General features: G+C 35.5%; 1 protein-coding gene across 27 annotated transcripts in view; it reads right to left on the reverse strand.

The window, feature by feature from the left end:
* RIMS2 (regulating synaptic membrane exocytosis 2) overlaps window positions 1–19,534 on the reverse strand; it is a 388,249-nt gene that overhangs the window by 255,760 nt on the left and 112,955 nt on the right. For all 27 annotated transcript variants that reach the window (XM_018077725.3, XM_029959232.1, XM_029959221.1 and 24 more), the window contains one exon: window positions 3,228–4,153. In XM_018077725.3, coding sequence (XP_017933214.1) covers window positions 3,228–4,153 — 926 coding nt within the window. The remainder of the gene's footprint in view (window positions 1–3,227; window positions 4,154–19,534) is intronic.

Raw genomic sequence — 19,534 nt, forward strand, 5'->3', positions numbered from 1 at the left:
AAAACAATTAGACTACATTTTTAAAAATCAAAGAAACATTACCTTGAGGCAGACAGCTATTGAAATGAGATCAGACCCAAATACTGAAAGTCACAGGCATTCAACAATAATTGATGCTCTTCCCAGAGCTCTTAATCCAGCAGCTGGTACCTGTTTCCATTGAACTCACAGAACGAAATATCTATCTTCATTTTGTGTGCATATATATGTTCCAACCTATGTATGTATTGACCCTTTTTCTTTTGAAGATAAGGTTAAAAGGAAAGCTTTCAGTCCTTTTAAGAGTATATGACTATATTTTTTTCCTTTATTTTTGGAAAATGCATAATTTTCAGACTAGTTTCTTAAAACCAGCATTAGGGCCTTCTAAAATCTCAGATGCAAACCAGTGATCACCTATTCCTGCAGCTCAGGCCCAGACTGCTCTACACAGCAGAGCAGTTGTTAATACTTATCTGCGCTACCTATGAAAAAATATGGGTATTCCACAGAGAAAGAGATGGAGAAAACATTATTCTGCTCTTTTTGGAGAGCTCATTATTACTGCATCCAAATTCTCAAGCTAACATTGCCACCCTTCAACACTCTAAAGCCAAATGTTTTATATTTAGCATTTTATCTTTGGCCAGACAGACTTCGTATGTGACTCAAAAGGACATCTCAGAAATCCTCACATCTGGGGCATTTTTAAAGGCCAGAAAGCAACTAATCCGGGGGGAGGAGAAACTAATTTTTATATGATATATTTAAAATAATTAATCGTATTTTATTAATTAAGGAAACAATGTACTGCCATACAAGGAAGACTGATGGTGGTTTATGTGCTGGATTCCTTTGGGTGGTATTCACAAATAAATCACTTGCTTATAGGGACTCTGAATGTGCTGGTTTACACAGTAAGATTCATGAAAACAAAAAGAATGAGGTAGGACTTTCTGTGTCTACCTATAGCAGCTGGGAAGTCTGGATCCAGGTAGTGAGATTCATTCACTGCCTCAGAAATCAGCACAGACATGGCATTGTCATTAACTACTGTTATACATAAAAGTGTTTTCTTTGACACTTAAAACACAAAATTATTTAAGTGAAAGCTGTAAGTTTTTGTAAGATCATTATTATGACAGAGAATCTAGCATCATATAGGATGTTTTAAACTACTGTCTGAAGGGAGCAGAAGGACCAATATGCAGACTGGACCCATTTCTTGGCGAAGTCTGGTGCAGCTCTGGGACCACAGTCGAAGATGTAAAGGGAAAACTTCCTATCCCAGAATGGCACTCAGCTTATATGGATTTTTCAGGTAGGCAGAGAAGAAGTGGCAGCAAGAAATCCAAGGGCAATTAAGAAGAGACTTCAGGGCCTTGGGATGACTCTTTAAGGGATCAGGAGCACAAATGATCTTCTCCTCTATCCTAATTCAAGGGAATGATGAGGAAAGAAAGGAAGATTCCTTTCAGATCAGTACCTGACTCTGAGCCTGGTGCCACCAGTAGAATTTTGAGGTTTTTTGATCATGTTTAGAGTTCACATGATACCAGTCCTGCTGACAACAAATGGGAGAGGTGCCTGTCTCAGAAGGGGAAAAGGACCTTTGGGCAGGTCTTAGCAGGGCTTATTGAGAGAGCTTTAAACTAGGTCTGAAGGGGAAAAGGCATAAAACTAGGTTTGCTACAGGTAAACCTGGAGGCAACAGGCCAATATCTGAGGGACATTGTGCTAGTGAGGTCCTTCAGTCTGCTGTAGGGGATGGAGATCCACGCAGCAGCAAAGACACAAGGGTTATTGATGTGTTGAAACCATGGAAGTGCTAAATTAACAGTTGAACTCAATAATCTTACAGATCTTTTCAAACCTAAACAATTCCATGCCTTTATAATCTTAAATGTGTATGTTTTGTATGTTATGTGTACAAAAAAAATATAATTTGTATATTATTCTGTATATTATGTTTCCTATGCTGGATGGCCATAAATAAACACTTTTTTAATACTTCCCATATATTTATTGGTCCTATTTTCCTCAAGGTTGCTTCTAAGAACAAAATCATGAGCACCATAAAGTTGGTAGAAGTTTTTTCTACTCATCAGGAAGCCTAAGGAGGTCAAGGTTTCAGCACAGTTGTTTGTGCATGTAACTGTCTACTACTTTGACCTGGGTGAAATTTCCTTCCATTCTACTCTAGCCTGCTCCTTACTTACCAGAACACGGTTGCTGATATTGACATATGAAAACTCAGACTTATTTTACTAACTCTAATTAATTACTTGCTTCAGAACCAATTTGATAGCCATATTAATAATACATAGCAACAAATCTTCTGTTCCCAATCCACAACAGCAGAAGACCACTCGGGAGGAGTAGTAACGGTTCACTACCATAAGACTTGTAACTCAAAAAAAGGTTAAAACTAATGTACTTTAGACCAACAACATACACGAAAGTAAGCAAACTAATAATATTAATTTGATTGAGTTCAAACCGATTGTCCCCAATACTTTCATATTTAAATCATAGATTACCTTTGTATAGGTTGGGATTCATTTCAATCAATCTTAGCTTTTCTTTCTGACAGTGGAGTAACTCCAACATTAATCCTAAAAAGTACTAAGCCAAAAAGCACCATAGTACCAGAAGAAAAAGAAACCTCCATTGGTATAAACCACATCAGTCATTTCAAATTTGTTTCAAAACTTGAATGGCTTAACTTTATACACACAGGTCTTATTGCAGATAAGATACTCTTCAACCTGCAGCAGCCAGCATGAAACTGGCATAAGGTCTGTGTCATGTGCTCTAGTTAATTCAATAAAAACGTGGTCATGGGCCCACACTTGATCCAGATCAAATATGCACTCATTGTGATCCAGGAGCACGCAAATCTGGTATTAATGGACATGAAACCATGGCCTTATATGACAGACCAGCTCTAGCTACTTTGCAGATTTCATTGACAGGTTTTTCAATAGACATGCTTTTTCCTTTAAAATATCCTAATGCTTCTAGTAGCTGTGATGTTCTTTTCTGTGTAAATCATTGACTTTAGATCTAAGCAAATGAAACATAAAATCAGAAAAAAGCCCAACTCCCATCACAACAAAATTTCAGTCACCTGTGAAGGGCTGTAGATAAGTGGTGGCAATCAATTTAAATAGGTAAAATAAATATACAATGTAATGAAATCTAAATCACATCTAGATATTGAAAAAATCAAAAATTAGAAATCTTACCTTTTTCACTAACACTTTCACTTTCAATCTCCACATCATCACAACTTGTATATTCTGGAGTGGATGCCAATTCTTCTTCTGAGCTACTTAATGAAACCTGGCGCATTTTACCTCCCTTTTTCGTTTTATGGGGCTTTGGTGGGGGAGGTCTGATAGACTCAGACTGGTCTGAGCTAAGTGAATCATTCCGTAACATGGTCTCCATTTTTTCACGTTTTGTTTTCCGTACAGCAGAATTGGGATCCAAATGGTGCTGTTTCCTTAATGAATCAGAGCGCCTCATGTCTGGTCTTTCCAGAGGAATTGGACTCCTCCTTGGTGTAGGAGGGCTATGATTTGTGGTCCTCTGACGATTGGGACTTGGCCCCTGAGCCTCTCGAGTTCTTTCCATAGAGTATGAACGTTGATTTTCCATGGTAGCCCTGCGCTCAGACACCGATCTTTGCCTTGATGGCCGTTCCATCCTGAGCATAGACATCCGAGAATCTTCCAACTCTGTATTTGCCAATGAGACATCACTATGCCTCCGTTCATGACGTGCTCGGGACACTTCAGCATGGATACGCATTTGTTCCTCATATGGTTGTGGCTTGACTGGGTAACGAGCCAAATTAGGGTCACTTCGGTATCGTGCCTGGTATTCCTCTTCTCTCCGCTGCCTTTCATATTCCTCCCTGTTTTGTGCATCTTCTTCTTCTACCGGATACTCCTTGGAACGTCTGCGGCTCCTTCGGTTGGAATCCCTATAATCACCCAGTTCAGGTTCTTCATACAACTGAGGCCCACGCTGTGACCGTCTATCTGAATAATCTGATGGTGACCTGGGCATCGCACTGTCTGATGTAGCATACTGCGAATATTCGTCTCGCTCGTCCCTTTGCTCGTATCTTCTGTTCTGTTCTCTTGATATTGATGGGCTTCTTTTCCTAAATAATCATGACAAGAAAGCAGAAAGAGAATTCTGTCAATATTTTATGCAGCACAAATATATAGTTAATGCTAATTAAATGATAGAATGATTTCATTGCATTTCTTTGTGCTCTCACACTTTCTGTAATTAATTAAAGCAAGCATGTCATGCTACAAATGTGCTTCTGGGTGCACAGCTTAAATAAAAAACAGCTTTGAAGGAAAAATGCTAATAGAACACTATAAAATATAGAATACAAATACTTATGTTACTTTGTAGTCATAACAGCTTTACAAGTACCAACATTTTATTAATCCTTTGTAATCATTTTACAGTGATATAACTTGACCATATTCTTCTATTTCATAGGGCTTTATAATCACCATAGAAATTAAGGCTAGAAGGGTCATTCAGTTAGTTTGCTCTTTTAGCAGCCATTATTGAAACTACCACACATTTCCATTCCCACAAAACTATAATGTGTGCCAAGGGCAGAAAACAAACAAAGATCCAATGGCCGCACATGTCTAAATCAGATGAACTCAGAAGTCCTGAACTCAGAAAACAAAACATTTTTTTGTGCTGTATAGAAAAGAAAGCACTTCAAAGTGCTTTCTGAGTTGACAAAAGAATCCTTCCCATCTCTATAGGGATGGTAACAGTATTAGTCCAAAGATTTGAGTAAGACACATCAAAATACTAGAATGGAGATCCTGTAGCACATAAAGCAGAGACTCTTTGTCATAGGCACCAGCTGGCCAGAGACAACACCTGAGGCTTCTGAGGAAGGTGGAAAAAGAATTATCAAGATATTCTTTCCTGACACTGATAAATGATAGATTGAAGCATTTGATTCTTTTGTATGTATTATTTTAGTAAAGGAATACTATTTTAGTTTCTGGAAAATGTCACGAATGTTATATGTTCTGGTTTTTTGATACAACATTGTTTGCCATGTGATTAGAAAGAATCAGTTAAATAAGGGGTAGTTCTTCACAGGGAAAAAACAATCCTTACAGGGTAGTGAGCATTTAAAATGGTACTTCCAGACATGTTCTGATTCATGCTTGGCTTTTCATCCTTGATGGGTGTGAAGAAGTTACCTGCAGGAAACTGAAGCAAGATCCCAGATGTGGATAAAAGACACTGAGAGGTGGGACTTCTCTGTGATAATACAGATAACTCAAGCTTTAAGTAATGAAAATACATATATGAAGCAATTATTTTTATTTTCAGTCCTTTCTTCTTATATTTAGTTCTGTTTTTATAATTAAGATCTCATTTAAAATGTTTTCTACCCTCACAAAATGGCCAGTGATCCTGATGGGCAGCCTTGCAGGCAGCAACCAGGAGATCTTGCCTAGTGTTTAGAAGGATGGGAAAAAAGTGAGCAAATACAGAGTCTTCTTGTTGCCACAATGGTCCTAGAAGAAAAAAGGAAACCCTTCAATTTAGTGAAGGGGAGAAAGAGAAACAGCTTCTCCCTTAGTGTCCAAGAAAGTATAAAGGGCTCTGTGTTTAGCCAATAGGAGAAAAAATGTTCACAGCCAGAAAGGAAATGCAGTCTTTTCTCAGTAAGGGAAACCCACAACTGTCTGAGCAGAGTGTGTGTGGCAGTGGGGATTGGCAAACTGGCATTCTGCACTGTCTTAGGTACCACAGAGAATCATTAAACTGTGCTTGAAAGATTGGACCCAGTTTTGCCTTGTAAATATTAAAGTAATTTAGCTTTACAATGGCATCTACAAATTAGAAAACCGACTCAATCTTGCAAAAATGAAACTCTTCCTGCAAAGCATGATAAGTAGTACAAGCATCTTGCAGATGCCTATTTGCATATATGGTGAAGCTTAGATGTCCTATCTGTCTTATTACAGCATCATGTTAGTACCAGCACATATCATAACCTCTGTAAGTTTAACAAAGTCTCTACAGATTCTGCTACTGGAGACTCACATTGAATCACTCTAATGTGACACGAACAGAGTTTCATAAGTCTAAAACCAGAATGGCCAATGGGAATGGATAATTAGGACAACAGAACTACCAGAATGCAGACAGTTTGCAAAGACATTGGAGTTTTCATTAAGACAACAGAGATTAGGTTCAGAAATGCTCTAAGGAAGATAAATATTTTTCACTTAAATACTTTAGCTGATGAAAAATATGACACATCCCAAAATAAATTGTTCCAATAATAAATTATCTAATCCCTGATAATTTCTACCATGCCTGTAATAAAAATTTGCATAACTTTCCCTCCCCAGTTGTGTACCCCATATAGGCAAAGTCTTTTCATCTCCAGTCAAGCCGAGTTGAAATAAATGTCACTCAGCAGATACAGCATTTATTCATGTGGATCTCCTTGAAAGATTGAGACCAATACACATGCAATGTTCACATACTATGCAGTTAACACACCACATATACTCAGTCTATATTACCTATAGATCAAGTTGCATCCACAACCACAGGTTTTTGCATAGATTTAATCCTCCAAATCATTAAAACACTCTAATAAGTATTGTTTATAATATCAACTCCACGATGTACTGTGTAACACACAAAACTGTACAGAATCTAGTTTGACAAATCTCACACGTGCCTTGGAGTAGTCTGAGTGTACACATGCTTCAGTGTTAAATATCTACATATTTGTGTTGACTGTAATAAAAACAACAGGAGATTTGTTTTAGCTACAAATAGATTATAAAAATATACACACACTCCCCACATTTATTTGTATGCATATATATGACTACATGTCACAGTGTCCTCATATGGATGCATAGAAAAATAGAGAAATCACTTCTGGAAACATTACTGCTATAATTTCATGGAGGGAAGGCTGAGAGGATTAAAGACATAGATTTCTGTATGAGTAAAAACAGTACTGCTGAGGAAAATGTATCTGGTGAACTGGCATGGGATTTACAAAAAATCCACCTTTTTTTCTAGCATGAAGTAGGTTAATGAGAGTAGGATGTGTCAATATAGCATTATATTTTTACACCACTCACACAAACATTTTCCAATCTTGTGTGTTACATTTACCACAAACAGTCATTTTCCATCCTCCATTTTATTGCTAAGACATGAATTTAGGAACATCATCCATGGCTAACAGTAATGCAAAGAGCATCTGGATCCTCAATCTATTCCAACCTTTCCTAAAGGGAAAAGCTTCGTACAGGTGCCCTGCATGTGGCAACTGCTAGGCCACATGCAAGAAAAAGGACCTACCTGAAAATGGAGTGCTTTTCTTCAGACAAAGCAGCCTGATAGATAAAAGCAACTAATTTAATTCCTGGTCTACGTTGACTGGCACTATCAAACTCCCTTTCTAATTAATTTCATTCCTGTTGAAGCAGCCAGCTTGACTACTGGGATCAAATGCCAGAAGTTAATCCTATCCATCAGAAATATATTAACTGTATCTGTACACCTGATCAGCCAGAAACCTTGCTGTCAAGAGAGGGCTCATCCTGCCCTGCAGTCACCACACCACTTAGTGCTCAAGCCTGTCATTCTCTTTACTGGTCATCATAGCACAATTAGCTCCCCTTTAATATTCAACAATTTTTTAATTTTAACAATACCTGCCATAAATATAGTTGTACAATGTACACTATATTATTTTAAACCAGAGTTATGACATCATAGCAGGAGGAACAGTACTTTTGAAAACTTATGGCCAGTCACTACTATTAAAAATCTGCTGTTATTTTTAGATCACTAGCTAATTCTCACTCACCTTCATGAGCCTCTGTCTAATCCATTTCTCACCATTAACTACCTAAAGATACCTTAATAAAAGCCTTTCATCATGTACCTTCAGCTGGATACCCCATGGAAAATGACTACTCCTGCCTTTCCAGGACTTTCCTGGAACTTTAAAAGTTAAGAGAACTTTAAGGGTGTGACACACACCCTCCAGCTGCCAGCTCAACTAAGCACTATACATCTCCTGTCAGAAGGATTACCACCCTTCCTGAAAAGGTTACCACACCACTGAAAAATCCTCCAGGCCATTGTGATTACTGCTTGTTTGAAACAACCATAAAATAAAATCTCTGTTATGGTTAAAAAATTCTAGAACCTGCATAAATCTCTTTGTCAGGCACAGTTTATAAATACTATTTTTTCAGATGTAGAATCTGAAACTTAATTTTTCCTAATTATTACTGTATATTTATTTTTACTGTAATTTATCAAGACATGACATTTGGTCTTTTAAGAAACAACCCATAAGCTCACACTGATGGAAATCTTATTTACAGTGCACTACAGACATCACTAATATTATGAAAAAGCAAATAGCTTGACTGTAACCTGACCTCCTGCTCATAAAGTTAAATTATTCAACTCCCCCACACTACAATAGAATTAAGTGCTTAAAATATGACATAGAGGAATATAAGACAGTTATTCAGCTTTGATGGCTGCGATTTCCATAATGGAACTAAATAGCTTGAAAGTCTTTGAAATTCATTTGTATTCTTCCTTAAAGAGAAAACTCTCTTCTCCTTTGATTTAGATTTTTAAAAAATTAACCCAAGTGTACTGTAGAAATGGAAATTTTAAAAATTGGGTTTCTATCACATTTCAGATGTCACAGATATTAAAAAATATTGTAGTATGGAAAGTATCTATATCACTGTCAAAACTAGACCTCAGGCCTTCCTGTTACTAACCTATTCTCAGACTAATAGAAGACACTTTTGAACTGGAGAAAACTTTCACAAAAATATCATTCTAAAGATACGTTTAAACATATGAGTAACTGAATTAATCTCTGCTTAACTTGAAAATTTCTATAAATTAGAAGTTTTGAGTCAATTAAAAAATAGTAAGGACTCAGTGGGCCTGAGCCACCATCTACTACTTGAAAAATGAATATTGGTCATCTACTTGTAAGACCTAATCATAATTTACTAGACAATACTTTGATATTTTGTTTTCTGTTTCCTATAAATTAGCAAGAAATAAAATTGACTGAAAAATTAAAACTGACAACATTTCTCCTGCACATATTGCAATTTCAAAATGTGATCTTTCAGTACATAAAATAATAATTCAGAGAACGTAAAAATTCACATTTTCCACTAGAACTCTGTCACAAAAACCATGCAAGAGACAGGGCTTCCTGTTAGAGACCTCATCAAATACACTGAGCTCAGCTTTGTCTCTCCATTACTATAGGGTTCCTGTCATGGAAACAGCATTTGTTGGTTCCTGAGTGATTATTTAGGAATAATTCTTCTACCATTCAAAATTTTTATATTTCTACGTGTTGTATTCAACAGACAGTCAGGCACTTGGTTTAAAGCAACAGTGACAGGGAGCAGATAAAACACCATCATGAGGCCTTGCAAAGAGGTTTCTAGGCTGCCAGAAGGTGAGCTGCACACACTCTGGACCTTGTAACCAAAACTCCCACGAGTACAATGAACCCAGAAAACTTGCTGTGCAAAATTAAGATCTGGCTGCCTTTTCCAGGGAGGGTCCTACCCTCTCACTTATAAAAACACTTCCACAGATTTCCATTGCCATACTGAAGAATCAGCAAAATGTTTACCTATTTTTGGCAACGTTTTTAAGAGTCTGGTACTGATTTAACTCCTCTTCTCATTCTCTGCTTATAACTTTTGCTTTTGCTGAGTCACATTGTGCATGAGAATTCATTTTGCTCTCTGAAGCACCTATGGTTCCAGCTCTTTGAAAAAAGCTTTTTCTGGCTTCTGAGCAGTCCCAGTTCCTACCAAGATCTCTTTTTGCAGTTGGTATGCTGTCTGGTTTTATACTAGATTAATCTTCTGATCTGTCTGTTCACTCTCCTTAGTTTCTCACCCCCTCAAAATAAGATTAAGAATGTAAGCAAGCAATGTACAATTCACAAGTTAATTAATTTAAACAGCCTACTCTGATAAAAAGAAAAGGTGCTTATTGCATTTCTTGGCCAATACAGTTTTAAACAAATTGCCCTGAAGTACATCTACAACTCAGATATCTAAGCAATTCATTTCATAAAGCTCATATGAGACAATATTCCATTCCCCATTTCAGCCATATCTTGTAATTTTTTATAGCAATCATACTTTGAGCCATTAGAATATCTTTCAGCTAAATATCTCCAAGCAATAATTAATATTGTTAAATAATAATTAATTATTATTAATAATAATTAATAATTAATTAAGTTTACAATTATGATTAGAAAATTTACTGAAGCATGAGACTGATAGTGCAGACATTGATCTCTATTAGATTTTATGTGAAAATATTAATTCATTGAATACTTGTATCAATGGAATGAAAGGAAATCTGTAGCAACAAAATATTAACATAAATAAATTCACCACTGACAACAATTTTGCTTTGAATTCGACATGATTGCACAGACATATAAAACAATACTTTTCTATACAAGCAATTCAGCAAATATTCAACATTGCAGCAGGGCTAATTTCCATTTGTGTGAGGAAAAGAGTTATAACATGAAAAAAATAAGTAACTGATGAACAAAAGTAGTGATTTTAAGTATCACTTGCTACTCTACAAGTATTTAGGTAATAAGTTTTTTTTCACTTTTTTTTATTAAATCAATCAGATATTTCATTAAATCAGACAGGAGAATTGGACTAATGGTGGAAATTACTTTGTCCTCCTTTACTTTGACTCAGTATTCACTGACCCTTACATCATATAATCTGATTTTAGAGAACTGCAAACAGGTAAATAAAATAGCTATCTTCTAATCTGAGTGTTCATTCAGATGTATTGATGAATGCTTACCTTTTACAAATAGGTTAAACATTCTGAGATTTTTCTTCATTTCTACTTTTGAACATTTTCAAATTATTTTGTTAATTGTTTCCACTTAATAGATAAACAAGAAATATCTTACCTATTTCAATAAAAATTTCATGTTAAAAAAGCAGTTAGTCATAAAAACAATAGCAAATGGATTAAATTGTATTCAAGCATAATTGGTCAGAATGTGCATTCTCATTATCTGTATCAGTACTGACACCACAGAAATAATTTGCAGAAGGATGGAATCAATTAACAGCTGTCATACAGCAGGATTCAAATTAGTTTAAAACCCATGGTGTTAAAAGAATAGTAGGTCACAGAAACATTAAAACATAAGAAGGAGTAAATACAATACTGAACTGTTACTAAAAAGGAGAAATAATATAAAATACAAGGACATTTCAAAATTCCACAGATACTATTTTTATTGAAAGAAATATAGCTTTTCAAGAAATTTCTGTCACAGAAAATAGAATACAATTTAAGAAACTTAATTAAAAGAAGACTTTGTTAATGATAATATTCTCATATATCTGATGCACAAGAAAAAGTTTTTCAGTACTTTCATTGACCTTTTCTGCTAAAAGTAAAAAATATCTTCCTAATCATCCCCCAAAAGAACAAAAAATGCTGAGTGTTAGACATTGTTTTCACACAACACATTCAGCATCTTTCTTCCCTGCTTTACCTTTTGATCAGCCACTGCACATCTGGGAAGTTGGAAGCCTCGGGTTCATGAGAATACATCAATTTCTGTTCTCGCTAGTGCTTTCATTTAATCCTCTAGGTCTGGCGAAATCATATGAACAGCCTCTTAATTTTGAGCCAAAATTTTTTAGATATATTTTACAATCTTTTCCCTTCCCTCAAAATGCAATTACAAAATATAAGGCATCTAGGAAAAAAATAAAAAGTCTAATATATGAAACAACAGCAATTCAAGTCAGAGAGCTGACCCAATGGGAAGCTATTGAGAGCATGAGAGGAGTGTTATAGTTTAATGCTGTTACCATGTGCTGTATATAGCTGGAGGTCAAGTAAGAATTTACCCTATAAGGAGGATTATGGTACTTAGCTGATTAGTGCCTTGCTACAGTACTATTGCCTACAAATGTACATGCTGGTCAGGGCATTTCATTTAAACTATTTTTAAAATTCTGCAGTTACAGTATTTCATGTTTTGTGGTACTAGTTCCAGCATTTGCTTTGTGTTCTAGTTTCAGCATTTGCTTTGTGTTCTAGGCCTCAAATTAAGTTATGTAATATCTATTATATTTAGTTTGTAAGAAGTCAAATTTTGACATAATTTTCAACCATTAGGCTAAAGTAGCTGCGGCATCCTCTACAGCCTGATGTGCTGAACATCCAGTAAAACTAAAAATACCTTTTCTTACATACCATTTGAAAGAAAAAATGGAGTGAAAATCAATAGAGTAATTATTTCCGGAGCAGACAATTGAAATATGTCTGTGAGAATGTGAAAATAATAGAAAGCAAATGTGTAGAAGCCTCATTTGCATTAAATAAATTAAAAACACATTTTTCCAGTTTTCCACAGCATTTTCTATCTTTTCAAACTAGCTTACAAATAACATTTAATATAAAGCACCATACACAAACCAAATTTCACTGTAATAAATTTAAGCCATGATAAGGTAGCATGACATGGGAAAAATACAGACGTTGCAGCAATCTAGATTTTCTCTGCCTCAATAACAGTGATTTCAGACTCCTAGAAAAGGCATTCTGACACCAATGTCATTCTGACACCAATGAAGTTTTTTCCTTCAGCCATTACAGAGAATATATCATAATGCACTTCATGTATACATCATTTCATCTAATTTTGAATCTAATATTTTTTAAGTGCATGAGTTTCTTACTGCAGGGATTGTTTAGCAGGTGCTTTTATCAGCAGATGAAAGTATCCTGGTTCTTAAATGGAAATATATATGTCTGATGAAGAGGAGAATTTTCTTTCAAAGAAAAACTCCATTATTACTAAAATACCTAAAAAATATAGCTACTTCAATAATGAACAAACTAAGAAAATATCAGCAACATGAACTGTCATTTGAAAATTATTTTGCCTATTAATGTCTCTGGAGGTGTTTTGAACTATTGAATTCCTAAAACTGGAATTTTGCTAATGAACATGAGTCAGTGCATCTTTTCTGTGGTTTTTCCCTCTTCATTGTGTCCACAATTACAATATATATGTGATATCATAAAATGAACTTTAGTTTTAAAATATCTCTGTGATTCATGTTTCAGTCTAGAAGAGATTAAATAGATCATACTAAACTGTTTTGATGCCTCCACAAAAGAGCAAGCAGAAAATAACCACTGTGAAAGCGTCCGGTTCCTTCAGTAATGGGAGGCAGAGGCCCATTATTAAATCTTGTGAATGAAATCAGTGGTGGCTCATCAGTGAATGATAGGCTGTCTGCAGCAGCTTCTCCACGACAAAACTGTCAGGCTAAACGTGTTCATGCCAGGGAGCATCAGCTGGACCACTAAGCAGTGAGACAGGTGCATTCAATAACTCTTGGAAATTACCACAGTACATAAAATTAAATTTCCTATTCAACTGTCATTCTCAACATGTTGGTGGTAAAGAATTAAATGTGTATATTTTAAAGCAGCATAGGTCTATCCAACATAGGAGCAGATCACATGAAAAATTTTTTTGCATTTCTATAAAAAGCTATAGATCCTATATTATGTATTGGTAAGACATGATTCTACAATGTTTTTCAAGACAAAGAACTTTCTTCACAGTAATTTAAGCAGTCAGCTCGCAACTCGCAGTCATTACTGGAGCCCAAATATGCAGGATAGAACAGTTATGGCTGCCTAGACAGAACTCCTTCACTTTAGATCCCAGACAGAAGACAGGGATGCCCATCATGTCTGTGCTGTCTGGGTTTTCAGATACACTATCTGAAAAACTTCCCGTTGCTGTGTCTCTGATCGCCTCTTGGAGATGTATGCACTAGAAAGAGGCTCAACAGGCAGCTTTCCAAATTTATGCTTCATGCTGTATTACTGCCTTAGCTTCCTGATTGTTTATTCTGCACTAAGTCTGCTCTTGAGCCTTGTGATAACTCTGTTCCACTACACCATTTAACTACCTACAGAAAAGTTACACTGCACCAGCACTAATTGTGAGAGGATAGTTCCTCCCAGTGCAAAATCCCTAGAGACCTCGAGAGACAAGTGCCAACCTACATTCACCTACTCTGCTTTGACATAAAGGAAATGTCAAGTGGAAAAATTTTACACTACTGAAATAAATACGAGAAAAAAGTCAAACTTCTAAAGTCATTAGGAATAGCACACATTTCTGCGAACAGCAAACTTTACATGGAAAACATGTTCATAGCCAAGAGACTCAACATTTTGCCAGACATTCTGAAAACTCTTTGTCAAGAATCATCAAAGACATAGACTCACAGGAAAAGGCTGGTCCAGCAAAATACTTGAGGACTTTGCAAGGCTGGCAAAGGGTGGAAATATGCAACTCATCCTAATTCAATTTACTACAAAATTCTGTTTTCTCTCTTTGTCAACATTTTCAGGTCAGGACAACCTAACACTGGTAGGTCCATGTTATCTCACTGTCTGCAAATGGTACTTTTTTAGTTAAAAACTTCTGGATTTAAAAAAGAGTCTTTCAGGTACACAGCAATCCAGACTCAACAAATCAGTTCCAGATTATCAAGGATAAGGAATCTATTCATCACATAAAATGAAATGATTAAAGATTGTAATAGAGACAGTGAGATGACTGGCACTTTATGTAAATTATGTATAATCAGAGAGACTACCACAGGAGCTTATAAATGCTGCAAGAACCTGGACTGGGAACTCGTTCAGGACTATTCTAATATAATCTTAAAAATCCAGAGGAGTTGCAAGCAAACACAGACATATGCATTTCAGTGAAGTGGATTAAAATGCTTTCATTAATTATTTTTTATGGAAGTTGTAGGTCTTGCAATCAGTATTGATCACTAGCAGATATGTTGGGCAAAGAAGCTCATCAAGGAATGACAAATATGATAAATTCTGAGTCTAAAGGAGTTGTACTCAAAAAGATAATGACATTTTGCTTATTAACAATTTGAAAAAATAGAACTGGAAATTGATTTTACAAATACTGCCTAAAGAAATCAAACAAAAAAAAATCAGTGCTAGGATATACAGGCAGAAAATAAAATACAAACCAGGATATTTCTAATCTAAGTTTCTGTCAATACATTTTCTGTAATAACAATGCTTGTGGGAAATAAGAAGGGAGTATTGTACCTAGTACAGGAGTTGTAATTTATTGGATGTAAGTACAGGCAGAAACAGTGATACTCCAGTTTATTAGTTGCCTAAAGACGTGCGCAGAAACATTCCCACTTTCAAGATATTTCTCATCATTCACCCTCCCAAATTTTCAAATATAATTTTGTTTGCTTATTCATAAACTTTCTTCTGGCTTTATATGATTAGGAATGATTTGCCCCTTATTCTTCCTTCTTAGAGTGGATATTGCCCCAAAGAGTCTTCCGTTCTGGAATGGGACAACATTTCTTGCCTGGGGTGCTTGATACCTCCTTGTCTAGGAACTCAAAGGAAAGGAGGGGGTTAACTGAGAACCCTGTGCTCTAATCAACCTTAGACTAGCAACAAGACAATAATAATTTACTCCTCACCTAAAAAGAAAAGAAAGGAAAAACAAACAAACAAACAAACAAACAAACAAACAAACCCCACAAAAAAGCATCCCAAAAAAAAATGCACTTTTGCTCTCAAAAAACAAGTGGGTGGCCAAGATAAGGAATTCAAGATCACAAGGGCCTTATCATATATACTGCAAAATTCTTTAATTTTCAGTAAGTCTCCTTAAAAGAGTTTAACAAGTAACAATGCAAGTCTCCATCTTTCATTGTTTATGGCAAGCTTGAAGGTGCCTGAAAATGCCTCTGGGATGATTATCTTACCAAAAATGGGAACGACAGCCCAAGTAAAGTTAGGGTCAGTACATTAGTGCTAGGAATCCCTACAAAAATGCTCATATGAACAGCTTGCAGAAGTGAATAATCACAAGCAGTTTTAATGGGGACATGTGAAAAGCAGTTTTATAGCCTGATTCCATGACCAAGATCAAGCACCAGCTTAAGAGGGGGTTTTTAATATATATTACTTCCAAAGATCAAGAGACAATTAATCCTCTGGACTTCTTTCTTAAGCTCACTGACTATTAAAGGAAGCTTCAACACAGGCTTGATTTCCTTTCCTGATCCACTCTATTGTCAAGCTACCTGCTGTCTAACAATAATTACACCAGTTTCAGTAGCACAGCAAAACATAAATACTCCAAATATTCTAACACAGAGGGTTCATTTGTTCTGGTGTCCAAAAACCAAATACAGATTTCTTCCAGCAACATAACCTGCACACCAATTTTATTGCAAAACCTTTTTTTCTGCTTATGCATTTTTTAAACTTTCCAATTCTTTATATGTTCAGTAGTTGACTGGCATACTGAGGGCAATAATACCAGGTAGCAAAAGAGCAAATAAATAGAAATGCACCTTATATAGAAATGCTTCTCATATGTTAGTTAGTCTTACTGAATCCACACATATTTCTGTTCTTTGCCATCAAAAGCATCTTGTGATCATGGCAAAATCACAACATTATCAACACCAGGGATCCATATATATTCCTGTACCAATTTTTAACAAGAGGGTTTCAGATGCAGTGCTGTGATTGTGTCCAACTGCAAATCAGATCTCTTCCATTAGAGAATCTGCATCAGACCTTACAATAAAGCATATTTTTAAAGAATTTATCTTCAGAGCCTTTTCCTGAAAGATTATACTATCTTTCTAGGTCATCTTTTATGACACCTTCTGAGGATAGGCAACAAAAAAAACCAGGCATTGGATTGAACAGTATCTCTTCATATGAACAAGACTTAACGAAGGCTTTTCTCAAGGAGCGATTCAAGATCAGCATGGGAGATAAAATTGAAGCACACTGATACCAGAATTGGATAATAAGCAAATAGCAAGATTGAAAACACCAATTTAAATTAGAAAACTCCCAGAATTCTTGGTTTGAGGTGACCCACACAATTTTCTTACAGTCAGTAATACACTGAGGAATAGTGGTGCAATTACAATTATTAACAATTACTTTGACAGTTAAAATGATTTAACATGCTATCTTCACCATTCCTACACAATACTATGTTGCAGACTGCAGAGTGGAAACTGCCTAGCCTTGACCACAAGTTCAGGTGAAATCACAACACATAAGCAAAGCCTCCAGTGCTGCAACTGTCTGAGGAAGTTTCAATGCTGATTGCCATGTTCTCTTGTATGGAATTCATGATGAATATAAGAGCAATGCGTATGTACTCTGATTAGAAATAACACTTCATTCTTCTGAATTTGAAAAAGAAGTAAGTCCATGGCAAAGATAAAACCTTTATTTGAAATTCAGATTGATAATGCAAAGAAGGAGAGGGATTTATGACTCAATCTTCACGAAAATTTCAGACAAGTAGTTATGCAATGGATGGGCTACTGAGCATTCAGAACGTGACCACCTTCAGATTATTCCTCTATGCCTTCAGCATAAGGTGGAATGGAGAGACAGAAGAAAGAGGGAAGGATACATCTGTGGAACTTCAAAGAAAAGGCTGTGGGAAAAGAAATGGGAAGAGAAGTAAGAGAGCATGTGCAGCTTAATTTGCACCTACTGTAAATGAGGTTCACTTCATTACATTAGGAGGCCTATTTAGTGGTTCTGATATCGATAAATTTACTCCAGGAAGGAGTTTGAGATTCTCAAAAATGCCTAACACCTCAGTCCATATTTCATGGCTTTTCCCAAAACCATTACTTTAAGACAGATAATCTTCACCAGAAAAACTATTTTCCTCTTATTATTTTTATCTCCGTAGAAATGCTGCTGTAGAGGATTTAAAGTCTCTTTATAACTTTTCCTTAACACCCAGTAAAATAGCTCTCTGAACTTCATAAATCTATATGAAAAACTGTTTAAAATAAATATTTCTTAAAATAATAAGCCCTGACTATAGTATGATCATTTTTTTTTCTGCGTAAATTGTAATATGGAAAAACATCAATAAGTCTGAACATTATTTTCAGATATTCAGTATAGAAAATTTAATGAAAAAGTGAACAGTTGAAACAAAAATTTGGCCTTAACAAAAATTCTTTTTAAGACTTTATTATACTAAAGAGTAAAAACTATTTTAATAATACTAGCTATTTTCTGTAGTGTGACTGCAGGGCATGCATTGCCTCATGTTTGAAGAATTAGCCACCCATTCCTTGAAAGCTGATGTTCCTGTCACATGTTTTGTAGTGGTGGTTAATAACGCAAAGTTATCCAGTCAGGAGACAGTAAGTTTTAAAAATGAAAATCAGGCAATCAAGTCCACATACTCGGTCATATTCAGAGAATTCAAGAGAGTTCAACGAGATTTAAGACTGTGATTTTTACAAAAGGAGAGCTGACAACAGGAAATAATTATTCTGCGTATCACCGGATTTTTTCATTGTAGTTGACTTTACTAAAACTTTTCATTTGCTCTTTGCTGTTGTTATGATAAAAAATAAGAAAAAAAATTAAAAGTATTGGGCCAAATGCAAAATGATGCATTTATAACAAATCTTAATCTGATATTTATTATCTGTGGTCATCTCCTCCTGATATCACTATGAACAACACTGTGGTATCCTCTAAAGAAATCCAGACCCTTAAATCTAAAGAAATAATCCATCAAAAAAAAAGGAAGATCTTATTGCTAAATGTCACCCTAGATTTTCTAATGAAAAGCAGAATGTCAGGAAAAAAAGTGTCTATATGGATAACTGCAGCCTTCATTTTATGTGGTTAAAGTTAAATATTGGTGGGAAGCCTGATTTTTAGATGGACCAAGATGTCCAAACATTACAATTTAATTGCAATTCCAGGCATGACCACAGATATTGCCAATTTTTAAAAGACATCCAGAGATCCATCAGTGAGATGGAAGCTGGCTGAGACAACGAGCAATCATGCCATAAGTTTAATAAAGTTTCAAATCTTTTAACCAGTAGAGTGTTGACAATTCCATCAGACAGTTTCCCTGTAAGTCAGTTTTCTGGGCTTAAACAGCTAACATGAAAATGCTCAATAAGTGTAGGTTTATGAACTCTCTGGCCCACTTTATATAGATCAAGATTTATACCCTTATATAAATCATAATATTGCTGTTTTACCACATTCTGATCAGTAAAACAGATATTTCTGTTATGTTTTCATAATGAACATAAAACCAAGCATGGCAAGTAAATGCCTTTAAAATTCAAATCTTTTTCCTAAATCCCAGATTACATTACTTCTGAAATAGAAAACAATTTACCAGTGCTTGTAAAACACTTTTGAAATAAATGAAGGTAGAATTAAACATGTTATGCTATTGTAGTTAAAAAGTGCAACTGTTTTTCTTCTCAGCATTTAATGAGGACTTTGAGCAGGGCATAAAATGACTGCTGAATCAAAAACC

This window comes from Manacus vitellinus, unplaced genomic scaffold, assembly GCF_001715985.3.
Source record: "Manacus vitellinus isolate BGI_N305 unplaced genomic scaffold, ASM171598v3 scaffold_1_pilon, whole genome shotgun sequence".
Lineage (NCBI taxonomy): Eukaryota > Metazoa > Chordata > Aves > Passeriformes > Pipridae > Manacus > Manacus vitellinus.